The sequence below is a fragment of the Pseudopipra pipra genome, chromosome 24 (assembly GCF_036250125.1).
Source record: "Pseudopipra pipra isolate bDixPip1 chromosome 24, bDixPip1.hap1, whole genome shotgun sequence".
In the NCBI taxonomy this organism is placed as follows: Eukaryota; Metazoa; Chordata; class Aves; order Passeriformes; family Pipridae; genus Pseudopipra; species Pseudopipra pipra.
This window is the reverse complement of record NC_087572.1, coordinates 6,483,870-6,502,321: the sequence shown is the minus strand read 5'-3', so window position 1 is coordinate 6,502,321 and position 18,452 is coordinate 6,483,870. Positions and strand designations below refer to the sequence as shown.

Here is an 18,452-nt window from a genome sequence, read left to right as displayed (position 1 = left end):
CACGTGAGCACTGTGCCCTACAATAGCTCTGTCATGCACCACAGGCAGAAAACAGAGCTCCAAAGAAAGAGCCTCCAGAGGATACCCTCACCTTATTATCTCAGAGCTGGAAACCCTGAGATATGACAGTGTCTCTCCATCATTCTTCCCCCACCTTCAGCTTTGCAAGACATGTGAGAGATCCACCATCCACCCTTATCTGGGGCTTGCTCTTGAGATCCACTAAAGCCTCTCCAACCATCCCATCCCATCCCATCCCATCCCATCCCATCCCATCCCATCCCATCCCATCCCATCCCATCCCATCCCATCCCATCCCATCCCATCCCATCCCATCCCACATGTCTCTAGCCAGCTTCTCTCTCTGACTGCACTAAGGGTGTGAGAACACAACCCATGAATTCATACTGTTGCCTCACAGCAGTATCTGCTCTACCTGCAAGCTCTGGCACATTAAAAAGTTTCAGAGAGGTGCTGACTTCTCCAGCTTGCATTCCTCACTTTGAGCAGCATCTGCAGCCCTGGTGAAAAGCAGACTCATGTCTCAAGCCTGAACACTGAAGCTCAGGTCACTTGTTTAACACAGCTCTGGCTGCATCCTGACACTGCTGGGGCACAGCTGGAGAGGGCACAGGTCTGTCCTAGAGCAGCAGCACCAAGGCAGAGCTGAGCAATGTCACCTCCCCTGGGATCAGCAGCTCTAAGTTGGGTGCTCTGCAGCAAGGGGGCCATGCCAGAAGGATCTGCACAAACAGTAAAATACCTTGTGAAAAATCCGGACAGGAGCCATCTCTGCTCCATTCAGAGTCTTCAGAAGGAACATGGGCCAGGAGGAGGCATTCAGCCGGAAGCCTGAGGAGAAGGAAGCAGAGAGGGAGACTTTTAGGCTGTGGGGGCCACTGGCTCTGGCAGCACATGCCTGCTCTGATGGGAACTCACACAACTGTGATTCCACAGCACCTTCCTCCTCATGCTGCAGTCAGGTTTGACCTTTTCCAAATACTCTGAATGCAAAGTACTGTGTTGTTGAAAAGAAACATCTGGAAACAGCTGTCTGACTGCAACATTCACTTATCATAACAAAAGCCTGCCCATGGAACATCCAGGCAGAGCACTTTGTGCCAGTGCTGGCAGCTCCAGGGATCCTGCTACAGGGAGACATGAATCAGCAAGTGTACACTCAGCCTATGGAATTTCTTCTTCAACAGGGAATCACACCTTCTGGGTGGCCTCCTCTACCTTTACTGTGAGCTGCAGGCAAGCTAACCTGAAGAAATAGAGGCTGTGACTTGGCTGGGAAACGGATTTAACCCCTACAGGGAAGGATGGCAGGTTTTGCCTTAACACCTTCTGTTAAAAAAGTAGAGAAATAACAAGAAGGGGCTTATGGGAAGAAAAAAACCCACAATTTCACAAGCTCTGAGTCTACGGCACTGAGTACAACTTCACAACTGACAGGAGGCCCTGGATATCACAAAGCATCTTCTTTGCTAACTGTGCATCTTCCTGCACAGGCAGTTTCTGCTGCTCAGCTGTGTTTGGTCTGTGTTTGTGGGGTTTTGAGGGTAACCCTGGGACTGGACCTGGACTGGGAACAGCCCATGACGAGCAATATGGCAAAGCTTTGCCAGGGTTGCAAGGCTCAGCACAGCCCCTCTGCAGCCCTCAACAGTCTCATCAGCTTGGACACTAACACAGACAGCCACGAGCTCAGGAGATGGAAGAGCTCAGCTCCCAGAGGGGCAAAGATAACCTTTTGTGTGAATCACAGAATCACAGAATATCCTCAGTTGGAAGGGACCCTCAAGGATCATCCAGTTCAGCTCCTGGCCCTGCACAGACACCCCAACAATCCCACCCTGGCCCTCAGAGCGTTGTCCAAACCCTCCTGGAGCTCTGGCAGCCTTGGGGCTGTGCCCACTGTCCTGGGGAGCCTGGGCAGTGCCCAACCAGCCTCTGGGGGAAGAACCTTTGCCTGAGATCCAAACTGAGCCTGCCCTGACACAGCTCCAGCCGTTCCCTGGCTGCTGTCACTGGAATTATCTATGTAAAGAGGGAGCAGCAGCAGATGTGTGCACATGGAAAACACTACAGGGAACACAGGAAATTCTTGCTGGATTTTCTCAGCCCTTGCACTCTGCAGGCAGGAAGGACAACTGCAGCACCAGCTCTGTTACCCATCTTTATGCTTGGTGCAAGATCATCCCATTCCACCCCCTGCCATGGGCAGGGACACCTTCCACTAGCCCAGGTTGCTCCAACCTGGCCTTGGACACTTCCAGGGATGGGGCAGCCACAGCTTCTCTGGGCAACCTGTGCCAGGGCCTCCCCACCCTCACAGGGAAGAATTTCTCCCCAGTATCTAATTTAAAGCTGCCCTCTTCTCTGGTGTGAGGTTAAGCAGGTGACACAGATTAGAGCTCCCAGACCTGTCCCAGAGCTCATCCCTCACCTCCAGCACAGCCAGGAGTGAGTTTTATCTGCAGCTCCTTAAACTTGATGCTATCTGCTGGCAAATTCCAGGCAAGGTACAGGAGGAACCCACAGCTGCCAGCCAGGAGAGGTACCCACAGCTGTTGGGCAGGACACCAGAGCTGGAACCTGCACCAGGGACTGAAATTTCTAAGAGCTGGACAGCAGCAGGCATGAAAGGAACAGAGAAAATGGCAGCTCTAGTGTTAAAATCACAGAACGGTTTGGGTTGGAAGTGACCTTAAAGCTCATCTCATTCCACCCCCTGCCACGGGCAGGGACACCTTCCATTAGACCAGGTTGCTCCAAGTCCTGTCTAACCTGGCCTCGAAAATATTATTTGAGGATGTGCTAATTGAGAGACATTTATGAAGACACTAAAACTAATGGGCAGCAGAATGCAAAAGCAGGTTAATCTTGCTGATCATCAGGAAAGAATCAGCAAATCAGCTCATCATTTGGCTAGTGTCAAAGAAAAGGAAAGAGTTGTGTGTTTAACTGAAGACTAGACTGGAAGAACTGTTGGACTGTCCAGTCTATTTATAAAGCTGTAGCCAAGAAAAATTAAATAAATAAGTGGGAACTACTGCAAGTGTCCCTTCACATGAGACAGGACTGAAATCACTGGGAACCTTTTCACATGTTATGTCTCCTGTGCAGGGAACCTGCTTTTGAGATATAGGACAGTTTGGGTTGGAAGGGACCTTAAAAGATCATCAAGTTCCACCCCCCTGACACGGGGACACCTTCCACTACCCCAGGTTGCTCCAAGCCCTGTCCAACCTGGCCTTGAACACTTCCAGGGATGGGGCAGCCAGAGCTACCCAGGGCAATAATCCTGAGCTTGAGCTGCAACGAGGGCAAGCAGCTCACCTTGGTGCAGAGACCTCTTCCATCTACACTCTAAAGCGTCCCCCCATCCACGTCACAGTGTCCACATGGAAATACAGGCCTGGTCTGGGAAACATCTGTTTCCATATCCTATCTTCCAGTGTAGGCAGGGGCAGGCCATGGGCCTCTGTCCCAAGTACAGATCTATAAAAACCCCCAGTTTTGCCCATAGTCAGAGTAACCCTGGCTGGACAGCTGAACTCCAGCTCACCCAGGGGAGGCTGCAGCATCCCTCCGTTCTTCTCACAGTTGCCAATGGGCTGGATCTCGGCAGAGTCCACCAGGCGCCAGAAGTCGTTCTTGTTGTCGCTGCCGTCGAGGCGCAGGCGCAGCCGCGCGCCCGTCAGCCCCACCACGGTGGCGATGCACGTGGACGTGGTGTTCCGGGGGTCCTGGGCTTCCAGCTTCATACTGATCTTGAACTCGTTGGCAGGAGGAGTGTATGACTGCAAGGAGAGGAACGGGGAGCTGGTCAGAGCCAGGACTGCCAACGCAAGCACCCGCTCAGGCACAAAGCTTAAGCGCTAAGGGCATAAGAACAGGGCCCAGCCAGGACTGAGGCGTCCTGAGGCACAGCACAGGAACAGCACCACAGAAAGGTCAGCGAGCCCTGGCAGCTCTGTGACACACAGCACTGTCCTTCCACACTGCACCAGCTCAGCAACTACACTGAGCCTGTTCCCTTGGAATCACAGCATCACTGAAGTTGGAAAACACCTCTAAGATCATCGAGTCCAACCATTCCCACAGCCCTGCCAAGTCCACCACTAGCCCATGTCCCCAAGCACCACATCTACACGTTTTCTGAACTGCTCCAGGGATGGTGACTCCACCACTGCCCTGGGCAGCCTGTTCCACGGCCTGACCACCCTTTCAGTGAAGAAATTTTCCTGATATCCAACCTAAACCTCCACTGGCACAATTTGAGGCCATTTCCTCTTGTCCTGTCCCTTGTTCCCTGGAAGCAGAGCCTGACCCCCACATAGCCCCACCCTCCTGTTATAGAGAGTGAGAAGGTCCCCCCTGAGCTTCCTTTTCTCCAGGCTGAGCCTCCCAGCTCCCTCAGCTGTTCCTTGTGCTCCAGACCCTTACCAGCTCCGTTCCCTTCCCTGGACATGGATCAGCCCCTCAATGTCTTCCTTGTAGTGAGGGGCCCAAAATAGAACCCAGAATCTGAGGTGCATCCCTACCAGTGCTCAGCACAGGTAGGGCTGCGCCTGTTCTTGGAAGGTTAGCCCTGTTCTTAGAAGACTCATCCAGCCAACCCCAGACCCAAATAAACCCCTCCCTGTGCTACTCCCCTCCACCCAGACCCGTGTCCCATGGCAATTTATCCTGCAAACCCTGTACTTGGCAAAACCATCTCTGTGCTCACTGCCTGTTGCCCAGGGAGCTGCTATTCCATTCACAAAGATGGGTGAATTCTGCAGAAAATCTCCCTACTGGGCAGGATCCACCAAAAGCTGGATCACAGCCTACTCAGGACACTTTCTCCAAGGGCCTCTGCTCGGCAGAGTAAAGGCACACTCATGTTCCCATTGTGCATATCGAGTAAAATCTTCTGTTCTACTCTAAATGTATCTCTTGAATCTTTACTTCAGCACACTTGGATTTCTGTTAAGTCTCCAATATCCTTAAGTATTTTCCTCACCAAACCAGGGGCCTATCCCAGGCACAGAATTCGGGGGTCCCCAGTGGACCATCGCCCTTGACCTTTCTTGTTTTCACCCTTACCTGCTTGAAGCAATGGGCAGGAGCTGGGATGGCACATGTCTCTTTCAGGTATTTCTCCCAGGTGAAGTGACCTGAGAAGTAAAAACAAAAGGAATCAAACAGAAATTGATGAGCAGATTTCTCAGAAAAAGAGCTGGCTGGACTCCCGACGCCAGCAGTTCTGCACTTCTCACAGAGGAGGTGCTCACAGGCAACATGTTTTCATCAGGAACCTCTGATGTTTGTGAGCACAGAAGATTTACAACTGCAAGTGACAGGCAGAACAAAGCCCAGCGCTGCCTTCGGCATCTTCCTGCCTCTGTGCTGCCGAGAAGGGGCTGCACAGAGCCAGGGTAACAACCTACAGCCTAATGGAAAACACCCAGCACAGATGGGAATCTGCAGGGTCTTCCAGACAACTGTCCCTTAAATACCATTAATTAAACACATCACTCAGTCTGGGGCTTATGAACAGTCACCATGGGCTACAAGCAGCCCAACCTGGGGGCTGGAACAAGATGATCTGTAAGGCCCCTTCCAACCTAAGCCATTCTGTGATTTCATGATTCTAAATCAACAGGAACCTGCTCTGTAGTGACTACATGGTCCCCCTGGTCCAGCACACACAGCCCACCCAGCAGCTCGGAGCAGGGATCAGCCCAACCCCAGCAATCAGTACAGGCCAGCAAACAACTCCCTGAAGTGGCCAGGAAGTCCACAGCACGGGCAGGATGGGAGCAGGGATCCTCCAAACGGGGATTTACTGAGCTCAGCACCTCACACCCAACACAAGTCCCCTTCCACCGAGTGCAGCACGTTTCCTCCTGCCTGCCCCTTCCACACGTCCAGCAGGAAGGGTGACAGCAATATGCCACCCAAGGAAACCTGTTATTAAATGAGGAATTAAAAGCTCTTGTGATCTGAGCAAATCATGACTTTTGCCATTTACACTGAGCAGCTGGGAGAGGATCCTTCCAGGCTGACATTCGCTTGTATTCATCCCAAGGGCTCCCAGGAGGCCGCTGTTTGCAAAGCATTTCAAGAGCACTGGTGGCAGCACAATTAAAGTCAGCTACCACTTCCCCAAGTCACAGGCAAGTTCTTAATCAGCCTATTTTCAAAACAAAAGCTACATTAAGAGCCACTTCAGCTACTGCAGCACACACCACACCTCTGAAAATTCAGGCAGTAAGGTCAGCACGCATTGCTTCAGAGCTGCCTTGTGGGCACAGAGGAGCCTTCATCATCTATGAGCTCCAAATAAATACAAGGAACACTGCTTTCTTGCCACCTCCCATGCAGATGACTAGTACACTGTTAAATATAGGGAAAATTAACAGAAAAAATACAGTTTCATTGCCACACTGGCTGAATATTGCTGTTTCCAGACTGACAGCAGCTCTCCATGCCCCAGAGTACTCCTTTCCATCCAGTGGCACATATTTTCCTTTCAGCCACAGCCTCATTGGGTGAATGAAGAAATTCAGTGAGTTACTGCAATGATGTTCTCATAAAACCAAAAATCTTTTGGTTTAATTGAAGATACAATTTTACACTCAGTTATGTCAATGAAACTCGTTGTATGAATAAAGTGGAGGCAAAGCAAAGCCAGGCACTCCTGGCCTAGAAATGCCTTATGCATCTCACCCCTTAACTCTGGTTGCTGATCTGGGCTTATCTTAGACCAGGGTAGCCCTTCAGAGGTCCTGGAGCACAGGGGATGCCCAGGTGACAGCACCGGGCCCTGATCCAGCAGCTTGAGCAGGATCAGCTGTGCTTGACAATTTTAAAAAAATAAAAACCCACTGAACCCTCCCCTCTCCTCAGCTGGCTTCAATCCATTTTAATCTTTCCACTTTTCACTCCCTCCACACCAAGCAAAGCCCTCCTGCTTCCCACAGCAGCTCACCCCAGAGCCAGGATCCCCAGCAGGAGCAGGGAACTCTTGAGACAGCTGTGGGCCTCCAAAAATAGTGTTTGGACATGGAACTTATTTGAGATTAATTCTAGAGCCCATTGGGACTCAACCACCATATGAAGACACACACAACACTAGAACTGCAAGTTCTTTAGGGCCTGAGGGAATGCTGGAGCTGTGTCAGGGCAGGCTCAGGTTGGATCTCAGGCAAAGGTTCTTCCCCCAGAGGCTGGTTGGGCACTGCCCAGGCTCCCCAGGGCAGTGGGCACAGCCCCAAGGCTGCCAGAGCTCCAGGAGGGTTTGGACAACGCTCTGAGGGCCAGGGTGGGATTGTTGGGGTGTCCTGTGCAGGGCAGGAGTTGGATGGATGATCCTTGAGGGTCTCTTCCAACTCAGGATATTCTGTGATTCTCTGAGTCTTACGACTCGTGGTTCTGGTGATTTATTTTGCACAGAAAAACAGGAGCAGCAGAAATACTTCTAAAAAAAGACTGAGCTGATACAGCAGCATTCAGCCTTCCCTCCCTCCCCCTCTGTTCACTACTGGCCATTCCCCTGCACAGATGGCACAACTAGCACAGGTAGAGCTTGCACTTCTTTTTCAGGATTACTCTCAAACCAGGATAAAAACTGCAGACTGGAGGCTGTCATCACTCCTTTAGCATGAGAGGAGATCCTGCACAGAATGTAGGGAATGGGTTTAAATGAATTCAGTAATAGTATCACAATATAATATTTTCAAGCAGGAATTTCAAAGTACATTTAAAGTTAACCAAATATAATCAGCTTCAACCTAAGGACTGCAGGAAGAATCAGACAAAAATGGCATAACACTAAAGTTGGGGTTTTTTACAACAAAGCGTTGGTTGCCAATAAAACAGAAAAAGCAGGATGCATTGAGGGTTTGTTAACAGCGGAGCAGAACACAAGCCCTGAGCTCTGTCCTTGAGGAAGGGCATGTGGTTGAAAAGGGACACATCACGCCCGACCCTCTCAACCTCAGCTCTCCTGTACCCAAATCCTGCTCACCACACTGATCCTCACTCACTTTCCACACCCAGCTCCAGACAGGTCTCCCCTGGAGCTCCACACCAGCCGTGCTGTCAGCCAGGACACCATCAGCCTGTGCTGCTGCTGCCATTCCACAGGCTCCCTGGGGATGGAGGTGCAAGGCCAGAGGGAAAAACTGACAGTGTGCTGCCTGGCTTTCTCCTTAGCACTGACCAACTGTCTCATATTTTATATTCTCTCAATATTCTTATCCATATTGATAAACTGGATGCCTTATTGTGGAGGGACAGGACATTTTAGTCTGCAAGATGCTTGTTTCTGATCTGGCCTGGGCATGTAACCCTGGTTCCCAAGGGTTGGTCAAAAAACACTGATGACTTTTCCCCACTTGCCAGTGAATCCCTTTGCTTCCTGAAGAAACATCAGCCAGTCCTTTTTACTGGTGATGGAGCAGGAGTGTCCAAGGCCAGAGCTGACTGCAGGGAATGAAATCCTCTCTAGCCCTGAAAAGCAAAGGGGAATGCTTGCTCCACTGCTGCTGGCTTCCAGTACCACATACAAACTCTCCTACCAGCCCTAAAATCACCCTCTATTTCATCTGGTCTCTGCCTGTTCTTTCATGTTCCCTCCCTTGCCTTGCAAAACACACCACTGGAAGGATCCCCATTGGAAAGGACTGTTCCTCCAGATAACATATACAGAATTACATGATAAAATGGTTTGGGTTGAAAGGAACCTTAAGGCCCATCTCATTCCACCCCCTGCCATGGGCAGGGACACCTTCCACCAGCCCAGGTTACTCAGAGCTCCATCCAACCTGGCCTTGGACATTCCCAGGGATGGGGCAGCCCCAGCTTCTCTGGGCAACCTGTGCCAGGGCCTCACCATCTCACAGGGAAGAATTTCACCCTAATATCATCTAATATCATCTAACCTAATATCATCTAACCCTGCCCTCTGGCAGTGGGAAGCCATTCCCCTTTGTCCTGGCATGCCAGGCCCTTGTCCAAAGTCCCTCTCTGCAACTCATCAGATCTTTTTCACAGGAAGAAATGGGAGAAAAACACTTAATGAGAAACACCCCATTTTTGCAATAACATCTGTGAGCCAAACAAAAGCCAAGGACTGTGAACCTGAGTGACTCCCTGGGACTCGGCCCTGGAAATGCCACTATCACTTGTCACTTGTGCTTGCCTTGGGGAAGCTCCCTGCCGTGTGCTTATGCCGAAGGGAGATATTACTTGCAGGCAGAGAGTCAGATTTGGGCTCTGATGTCTTAACCTTCAAAAATATTTACTCCAAACAAAACACTCTGCACACCCAAGGGGTCAAACTCCAGTAGTTGTGAACAATGCAGCCCTGCACCCTCATGTTTGGATTCTCTTCATGTTGCATTTAACATTGAACCTTTGCCCAGAATTTAAATGAAGATGGAGTTTCTGTTTATATCTTTAACTGAAGTCTGGTTTGGGCTCCATTAGCATTTTGGCTCCCGAGGGGTCATCAATCCAACTGAAACAATACATGTGCGTTTCAGGTCACATCTGTGAAGGAGAACGTGCCCTGCTCAGATCAAGGCATCCCATTAAAGTCTGCAGCCCATATGTGTGGCTGCCAAGGAGCAGCAAGGCAGCACATGAAAGCAGCCCAGTATGAAAAGGAGCAGAGCATTGTCTGGGCTCACAGATCCTGGGCCACGGGAGCTGTCCCCGATGTCTGAACGTGGCTCCTGGGGCTCAGCTCTGCCACCGGCTCCGCACGGTTCTTGCCTGTCCCACTATTCCCATTCCCAGGCACTCTGCCCAGCCATCAATCTGCCTGCACATGCTCCACTGGGAACAGCTACAGCCCACAACAGGAGCCCCATCACTCCCTGTCCTGCTCAGCAAAATGTGAGAACGTGCGAATCAAACTAAGAGGTTTCAACCACCGGGACTGTCTGGTCTGCTCTGTTCCTCCTTAGAGGAGTCCCAGTTCAGTGTTAGCTTTGAACAGAAATCCTTCCAGCCATGCCAGAAAGATGCTGCAGTTTCACCCCCTCACTGTATAGAATCACAGAATCGTAGACAGGTTTGGGTTGGAAGGGACCTTAAAGCCCATCTCATTCCACCCCCTGCCATGGGCAGGGACACCTCCCACCAGCCCAGGTTGCTCCAAGCCCCGTCCAACCTGGCCTTGGACACTTCCAGGGATGGGGCAGCCACAGCTTCTCTGGGCAACCTGTGCCAGGACCTCTCCACCCTCACAGCCAAGAGTTTCTGGTCAGTATGCCACCCAATCCTGTCCCTGGCAGTGGGAAGCCATTGCCCCTTGTCCTGTCACTGCAGGCCCCTGTCCAAAGTCCCTCTCCAGCTCTCTTGGAGCCCCTTTAGGCACTGGAAAGGGCCCCAAGTTCTCTCTGGAGCCTTCTCTTCTCCAGGCCCCAACTCTACCAGGATGTACACCCCAGTTTCGGGCAGTGATGAGCTGCACAGAGGTTCTTGCAGGGAGGTGACCCCTGATCCTCACTGCTGCACTATGCACTTGTCAAGCAGCCCTGTGCACCCCAGCCCCCCTGCAGCCCCCCTGGGCCACAGCCCTGGCATGCAGTGGGTGCAGGGTTGGCGTGCTGGGTCACCAGGAGCGCTGCATTTCACAGGAAGCTCCATTTCAGGTCAGTGTGGCCACTGACAAACAGCCCATCCTCTGCCATCTGCAAATGGAGCAGGACGTGGTGCACAGGGAAACTGCAGTGGAGCCCCCAACACCCCAAAGGCTGAGTACACACAGCCCATGTGAGCTGGGGGAGAGAAAGAAAGGGGAAGGAAGGAGGGGGAAGAAGAAAGGGGAGGAGGAAGGGGGAGAAGGGAGCTCTCTTACCTTGGTACTGGGAGGGAGACTCTGACGGGCGGCTGTACTTGTGCTTCTTACCATCTTTCCAGTCTATGGCTGAGACAAGAAACAGAGCATTTGTGTGAGGGAAAGGAGCCAGGTAATGCACCCTTCAACACTGCCTGCTTTACAGGCCCTTCAGAGGAGCAGAGTGAGCTCCCTGTTGTGCCCCCAGGTGACATGGATGATTTACCCCCATCTCTGGGGTGTGCTCCCTCCCTCCCCACAGCTCATGCACATACCTGACACGAGGTACCTGCATTTGCACCTTGGTCCCTGCCTAGTCCCCACCAGCCACTGTTCTCCCCCAGTGATCAGCAATAAGAGAAAGAGCAGCAAACTGCTAGAGCTCCATCATTTTAGCCATGAGAAGAAAAGCTCGAGAGAACAAACACAGCAGCCACTGAAAACGGCTCACATGGATCTTGGGCACCGAGAAGTGGAGCCTGAATCTCTCCTTGGGTATCAACTCCCGGTCATTTCCCACAAACAGCCTTGGCCCTCTCTGGAGATGGGGAGAGGACCTCCCTGAAAATCTGCACAACTGCCCTTTCCACGTACAACACTGGGTTTCCACGTGTCCTGCCCAGCTCAGAGGAGAGCACAGCAAAGCAGCACCAGCTCTGGAGAGCAGCTCATCTGAGCTGCCTTTGCTCATGACAGCTTTGGGCCTCAGAGTTCCAAAAAAATTAAAGTTCCCAAAGACAGCTCTGGAAAGGGACAGAGCAAGGAGCAGGGAATGCTCATCCCTGCCTCCAGCAGCCTCCAGCCCAACGGAGGGATGGCAGACCAGGCTCACCCTGAGCCAGCTCCTCCACCTGCTGCTGCTTGACTGGGCACCCTGGGAGTGCTGCTGCACTCCAGCTCCTTTATTTTACAGAGAACTTTAGGGCTACTGTAAATGACAGTTTGGCAGTGCCCTTTGTGGTGCCTTGCCCCCACAAAAAGCACTTCCTTGTGAAAGGAAGGACAACAAAAACAGGAAAAGTTTCAAAATCTCCTGACAAGCAGCTGGAAGAGGCAGGCCATGAGCTGCTGCTGGAGTGACCTGGGGTGTCTTAACATGTCTGGAATTGCTTTTGGACAATTATTTTTGCAATCTTCTCTTCCTGACATGCTCTTTTTAGCACAGTGGACAGGATGGCATACAGGTTTTACAGTTCTGGAAAGTGATAGAGCAAGAAGCAGGGGATGCCCACCCCTGCCTCCAACAGCCTCCATCCCAACGGAGGGATGCCAGATCAGCATCCCTTAAATGAACATGAGGGACATATGGAGTGTGGCCACAGTGTCACCAGACACAGACCAGACAAAGAACCTCCTTGGAGAGACATAAATGAATGAAAAGGATTGAAGGACACCCTTCCTACAAATGCATTACCATGAAGGACAGTATTCTGCCACCTCCCTAAGAAAGCGAGAATAAAGGACATAAAGTATTTAAGTCAGAAGCAAAGAGCCCCCTGGGTGGGTAAGGCTCCCCTCAGTGCTGCAGGACAGCTCTAACAGCATCTGTGTACTCAAAGGAGCCTCTCACCAAACTCTGCAGGTGAAGGTACATTTTGTTCTTAACCTTTAACATGCAAAAATCCTCATTAAGCATGATACAAAAGCAGCAGAGAGAGAAACACAAGAATTTCTGCAGACAAAGAAACAGTGAAAGTTCAATGCATTATTAAAAAAGCAGGTAAGTAGGACAGAAACCCACGTGTGCACGATGCAGGTGTTGCCTTTGCAACCTATGTCACAGCACTGGCAGCACAGGGCACACAGCCAGGCTGGCTGGAGGCACCAGGCTCCATGAGCCCAGAGAACAAGCTGTGTATGAGGCTAAATCCAGTCAGCCCAGTCCACAGCCACACTGCTGACTAATCAACCTGCCTCCTTTATTGCCAAGCCCTCCAGCTGCCTCGCAGCAGGGTCTCCCCACTCCCTGCTCTCCTTCATTTATTTTCACTTCATTAAAGGACAAGCAGTGTTAGGAAGAGGCTAATGCTGCCGTAAGATGAACCACCACAGAAGCAACGGAGACACTTAAAAAAAATAAGGGAGGAGAGAAATGGAGCATAGAAATCTCCTGCAATAAACCCTGGGAGTGTGGAGCAGATGTGAACAAAGAGCTGCGGAGGATGCTCTGTCCTCCCGCCCTCCCTTCCCCCAGCCCCGGGAGCGTGTGATGAGATCACTGCAGCCCAAGGCACAGGCAGGGCACAACACCAACGGAAATCAATAGTTCTGTGAAGCACAAGAAGCCAGAGCAGCTCAGCTGCAGGCAGCAGGCTCGGCTGCACCCTTTCTGTTGGGGATGCACATCCCAGGTAGCACGTGTGCGGCTGTGAAGGGCCGAGGGACACGAGGGAGCCTGGGACAGATTTCCTCTCCACAAGGTAGGCTGGTCCCTGGTTTCATGCCTCATTAGAAGGGGGAGGCCTGTGCCAGCAGAGCCAGTTTGCCTCACACTGGGAGCACTGGCAGATGGTGTGTGCCGTGGGTTCTGCAGAGCACCCTCGCTGCTGACACCGCACCCCAGCTCCCGACCAGCCCTCGGCTGTGCCCAACATCACCGCTCACCTTTCTGAGGGCCTGGTTTCCGCATTCTACCACCTGCTGCTGTCCTGCCCCGGAACTGGCTTGCTCTTAGAGAACTGAAGGTGTCTAGGACAAAAGAAATAAAGATGAGAAAATTCCCCATTCTGGAGCACACTGAACCATGAACTCATCCTACAGAGAAGGAACTCATCCTACAGAGGAGGAAGCACATGCTCTGTCACCCAGGGTTGCACAGAGCACTCACAGTTCATGTCACCCCCTGAAACTACAAAACTTCCTCCAATTTGTGGACAACTTCAAATTCATGGCAGCAGGAGCAGCATAAATAAGCACAAAGAGCACATGCCCATCTCTGTGCTCACCCCACAGTGGGTCTGGAGCGTGTGTGTGGAAGGAGAGGCTGCTCCCACTCACTAACAAAGGGAAGCAGAGCGGAGATTTATGAAAGAAAACACATGGAAACATAACATTAATTCTGGCAAAGCAGCACAGCAATCCCCAGCTCTCCACTTGCAATTCAAATTGCTCATAGAAGTTCTGGGGAATAAGGATGAGAAACTGGACAATGATCCAGGAAATACTTCTGCTGTTAGCACTGCCCTGAGTGTCCAAGTTGTGCTGCAAATTCTTTTTTCCTGGTTGGAGGAAAACTGGCTGGACTGTCCCCAACAAATAGAAGCGTTTGCATTCTTGTTATAAGCAAATATTCCTGAGAATCAGGAGGGGCTCTTGGGAGATGTGTGCTGGGCACATAGAGGGAGCTCAGTGCCTGGCACAGCCGCTCTCCCAGGGCAGTGCCCGCTGCACACACCGAGCCTCACCACAAGGCCTGCCAGAAAATATCCAAATGAATGGCTGAGCCACAAACAAGCCCTCGGGAAAGGCAGGAAAAGCATGTTTTGACACTCCACTAACTAATGAAAGATTAATTGTGTCAATATAACTCCATTTTGTTCACAGTGGGGCAGTCAGAAGGAGGATGGAACAGGAAGCTGTCTCAGGACACAGTGCCGAGTCGCTGCTTAAAGGGTTATTTACAGCTCCAACTTGGCAAGAAGTTGGGATTTTGAAAACCAAGCTTTTTCCAAACCTAAGAGAAATAAAGACTTTAATTTTCTGTAACAGCACTATAAACTACAGCCTTTACTTGCAACACTGAGCAATACTCTGAGAAGAAAAATACGGAAGGAATTAAATACTAAAGGAAAAAAATCCCTGGTTGTTTTTTAATCCAAATCAAGAGGTGCACAGTAGTCACTTATTGCTCTCTTCTAAATACTGTGTGTGTCTGTACACACTTGTGAAAGGAGTAAAGTTTCTTTCCCTTTCAATAGTGGAAGGTAACCTACATGTGAAAGGTTATTTACAACATTTAAAGCTTCTTTTCATAATTTTCTTCATTCATTTTTATTAAAGACTAGCAGTCTGGCAGGAAAAGTCCTCCAGACATAAAACCCAGGCCGAAAGGTGTTACATAAAGGCACCAGACAAGCATTTGCGATCTCTGGCACTGCCCCTCTTCTGTCTGTGGGACTTTCTGAAGCACCTACACACACAGGATTGTGGAAGCCTGTGGCTGGAGACGAGGGTACACTCCTGCACCCTCCACTCTCAGGCAGGGAATAACCCTAATGCGGCTCAGGGAGCACCTTCTCACTCTCTCCAGCTCCCTGACAGGACAGTGGAGCCAGGTAGGGTCAATCTCCTGGGTAATCAGTGACAGGAGAAGGGGAAACAGCCTCCAGTTGTGCCAGGGGAGGTTCACATGGGACATCAGGAAGAATTTTTTCACAGGAAGGGCTGTCAGGTATTGGAATGAGCTGCCTAGGGAGGTGGTGGAGCAGAGTCACAGTTGGGAAGGACCCAAAAGGATCATCCATCCAACCCCTGGCCCTGCACAGACACCCCAACAATCCCACCCTGGCCCTCAGAGCGTTGTCCAAACCCTCCTGCAGCTCTGGCAGCTTTGGGGCTGTGCCCACTGCCCTGGGGAGCCTGGGCAGTGCCCAACCAGCCTCTGGGGGAAGAACCTTTTGCTGAGATCCAGCCTGAGCCTGCCCTGACACAGCTCCAGCCACTCCCCTGGGTCCTGTCACTGGTCACAGAGAGCAGAGATCAGAGCTGCCCCTCTGCTGCCCCTGGGTTTTACTAACACAGGGCTTGGGAATTGATAATTCCCACTGATTGTAATTTATAGTTGTCCAGAGGAGCTGTAAAATCTCCACCCTTGGAGATATTCCAAATATCACCAGCTGCCTCCCCAAGCAGCCTGATCTAACCTTGTAACTGAGTCTGATTTCAAAGTCAGGCCAGCTCTGCATGTGGTGCTGGACAGACAGCTTCCCTAAGCTCCTTCCAACCTGAAACACCCAAGGATTTTATCTCCCTGACAACAGATTGGAAGGCAGGAGGGATCACTGTAAAGGTTTCACCAAGGCTGAAATGCCCCAATGAGGACAGATTTCAGTGCAGAGGGAAGAAAGGGACTGGCAGAACAGGCACTCAGGGCACTGCAGGACAGGAGCACCGTGGTACCAAGGGACAGGGCCTTTGCTCCTCTCAGGCACTGCAGAGCAAAAAAACGTGGAAGTACTAAATAGTAGGAGATACAGTTTGGTATCTAAGGGGGGGAAATGATCCATCCACAGAGACAGATCTGGAACGACCTCAGACACAAACATGCCGCTGCTGGGGACCCATTGGCTCGGCCCATGGCACAAAGGACACAATCTTACTGCTGCATGAAACAAAGCCTCTGAGATTCCCACAGCCCAGCACACACTGCAATGCTCCATCTCCAGAACCTGACAATTATACAGAACTCACACCGGAGTTAAAACTCCCCTTGTTTTCAAAAGCTGTGTTTCTCCTGCTTGTGGAGATCAAGATAATCTCCCAAGCACGGACCACAGTGTTAGTGTTGGTTTCCAGAATTTATAGCCTGAAAGGACAGATCAATGTGCAAATTCGTTTCGGCAGGATGCTACCTTAAAAATGGAAAAAGGCCAACTGATTTGCTGCCTTTAGTAGCAGATAAAGTGCCTTTCCCACAGTTTCAAATAACTTTCACTCACCGAGATATCAAAAGTGCCAAGGGCTCCACTGAACTGTCATGGGCTCTAGTTCCCCATCACTCCTCCAAGACAGCAGAGTCAGTACAAACACTGCGGCATAGCAAAACCTGAAAGCAGAGAGACAAAATGAAAAAGTTTGCATTTAATTGCAGAAAGGCTACGTTACCAGCTGCATTATTCATGTTCATATTTAATTCATTTAAAACATCCAAATTTAAATTTAAAGACAGCTGTAACAAACATTCCCACTTGCCATCGCAAAGCAGCGCAGAACTTGACACAATTTAAGTTCAGCTTGCAGTGAGTACACGGGACTGCGGCTCTTAAACACCTTTGATATGAGTAAAATCACATCAACTGAGCTGATAGAAACTAGTTCAGCTTTTGTAAAATGAAACTATCACACAAAGGAGGATTGAAAAGACTAGACCTGATTAGTAATGAAAAGGAGAGAGATCACATGAGAGGCACATAAAATAATGAGCAGCATGAAGGGAGTGAACTGGGGACTCCAAATTATCCCTTCCCAGTGCAGCAGAGCAAACCTACAAAACTAAAAACTCCCAAGTATATACCAGGGAGAAGGAAATGTTTATTGGAAACTAACAGATGTGCAACTTTGTCATGGAGGAAGTTGTCAAGAGAAGCAAACCTTTAAATAACCTTAAAAATGACAAAGACATCGAAAAGCAAATGAGCACTTATAATGGTATCAAAGTATGAGATGCCCAGGCCAAAGGCACCCAGACCCCAAGCAAGAGCTGAGTGAAGGTGGGGTGCACAGCTGGACCCTGCCCACCACATCCCTGCCTCAGCTGGACCCTGCCCATCACATCCCTGCCCATCACATCCCTGCCTCAGCTGGACCCTGCCCATCACATCCCTGCCCATCACACCCCTGCCTTGGCTGCTGGGTTTGGTGAGGAAAAGCCAAGCCCTTGCCTGGCTGTGGGTACCGGCTCACAGCAGGAGGCAGGACACCAGCTTGAGACATGGTTTGTTCACACCCTGGTGACCCCTGTGCTGGGTTACACCGAGTTCCACACCTCTGAGGCATGGCCTTTTTCCTTGGGCAGCAGAAAGGCAGCCAGGGCTGGAAGAGTATCCCAGGGCATGCCCAGCTCTGAGCGTGGCTCCCTCCGGCAGCCACAGAGCACAGCCCACAGCACAAGCACCGCTGAAATGCATCTTAATCCAATTAAACTCTCACCCCCATTGCTCTTACCAACAGGCTCTTCCAAAAGCTCATCCCTAAGGGGAGACAGATTCAATTTACCTGTGCCAGATTGGAAGGGACCTGCAGGGTTAGAGGGGAGCCTGCTCCGCAACATTCTTCCCCCAAATGTGGCAACTGCAATGGCAGTAAAACAAAAATGAGAAAATGTGGGTAGAAGACACTGTCCCGTCTCTGCAGACCTCATGAGATGCATGTAATCCCTTTATCTCCAAAGCCTCCGCTCCTTCGGAGCGCATAATTATGAAAAGAGTTAAAGCTGAGGCTCTTAATGTCTCTTCTAGGCACTTCTTTATTCCACTCAAGGCACCAGTCACATCTGAATTATTTCCTGGGGTTGTTTGGACTTCCTATTATACAGGGATGATTATGGTGAACCTTGGGATGGAATCCAAGTTGGATCTCAGCATTACCATGTTTGATTGAAAGGGGAGCTGAAGGTTTGTTGACAGTGTGCCAAGCTTCAAACCTCGCTGGACAATGCTGCTGCCAGCAGGCCAGAGGCTTCCAGAGAGGAGAGGGAGAAAACTACCAACAGTGAAGCTGAAAAATGGTTTTATGAGGTCAGATGCATACGCCACAGATTAGGATGGGGGGAAAAAAGGGAACTGTGCATATTGCCAGAGGACTGTGAGAATGACGCTTCTTGGAAATCCCATGGGACAGCCACGAGAGAATCCTGATGGTTTCTCAGGATGCAAAGAGCCTGGAGTCATTG

General features: G+C 50.7%; 1 protein-coding gene across 5 annotated transcripts in view; it reads right to left on the bottom strand.

The window, feature by feature from the left end:
• SCMH1 (Scm polycomb group protein homolog 1) overlaps positions 1 to 18,452 on the bottom strand; it is a 70,311-nt gene that overhangs the window by 38,206 nt on the left and 13,653 nt on the right. For 4 of the 5 annotated variants that reach the window (XM_064635229.1, XM_064635231.1, XM_064635232.1 and 1 more), the window contains exons 2-7: positions 16,501 to 16,607; positions 13,448 to 13,531; positions 10,865 to 10,933; positions 5,098 to 5,168; positions 3,575 to 3,809; positions 764 to 852 (exon numbers count right to left, since the gene is read on the bottom strand). In XM_064635229.1, coding sequence (XP_064491299.1) covers positions 764 to 852; positions 3,575 to 3,809; positions 5,098 to 5,168; positions 10,865 to 10,933; positions 13,448 to 13,472 — 489 coding nt within the window. In that variant the 5' untranslated portion in view covers positions 13,473 to 13,531; positions 16,501 to 16,607. Of the gene's footprint in view, positions 1 to 763; positions 853 to 3,574; positions 3,810 to 5,097; positions 5,169 to 10,864; positions 10,934 to 13,447; positions 13,532 to 16,500; positions 16,608 to 17,776; positions 17,798 to 18,452 lie in introns of those variants that run through there. The other variant, XM_064635230.1, reaches the window with a different exon arrangement.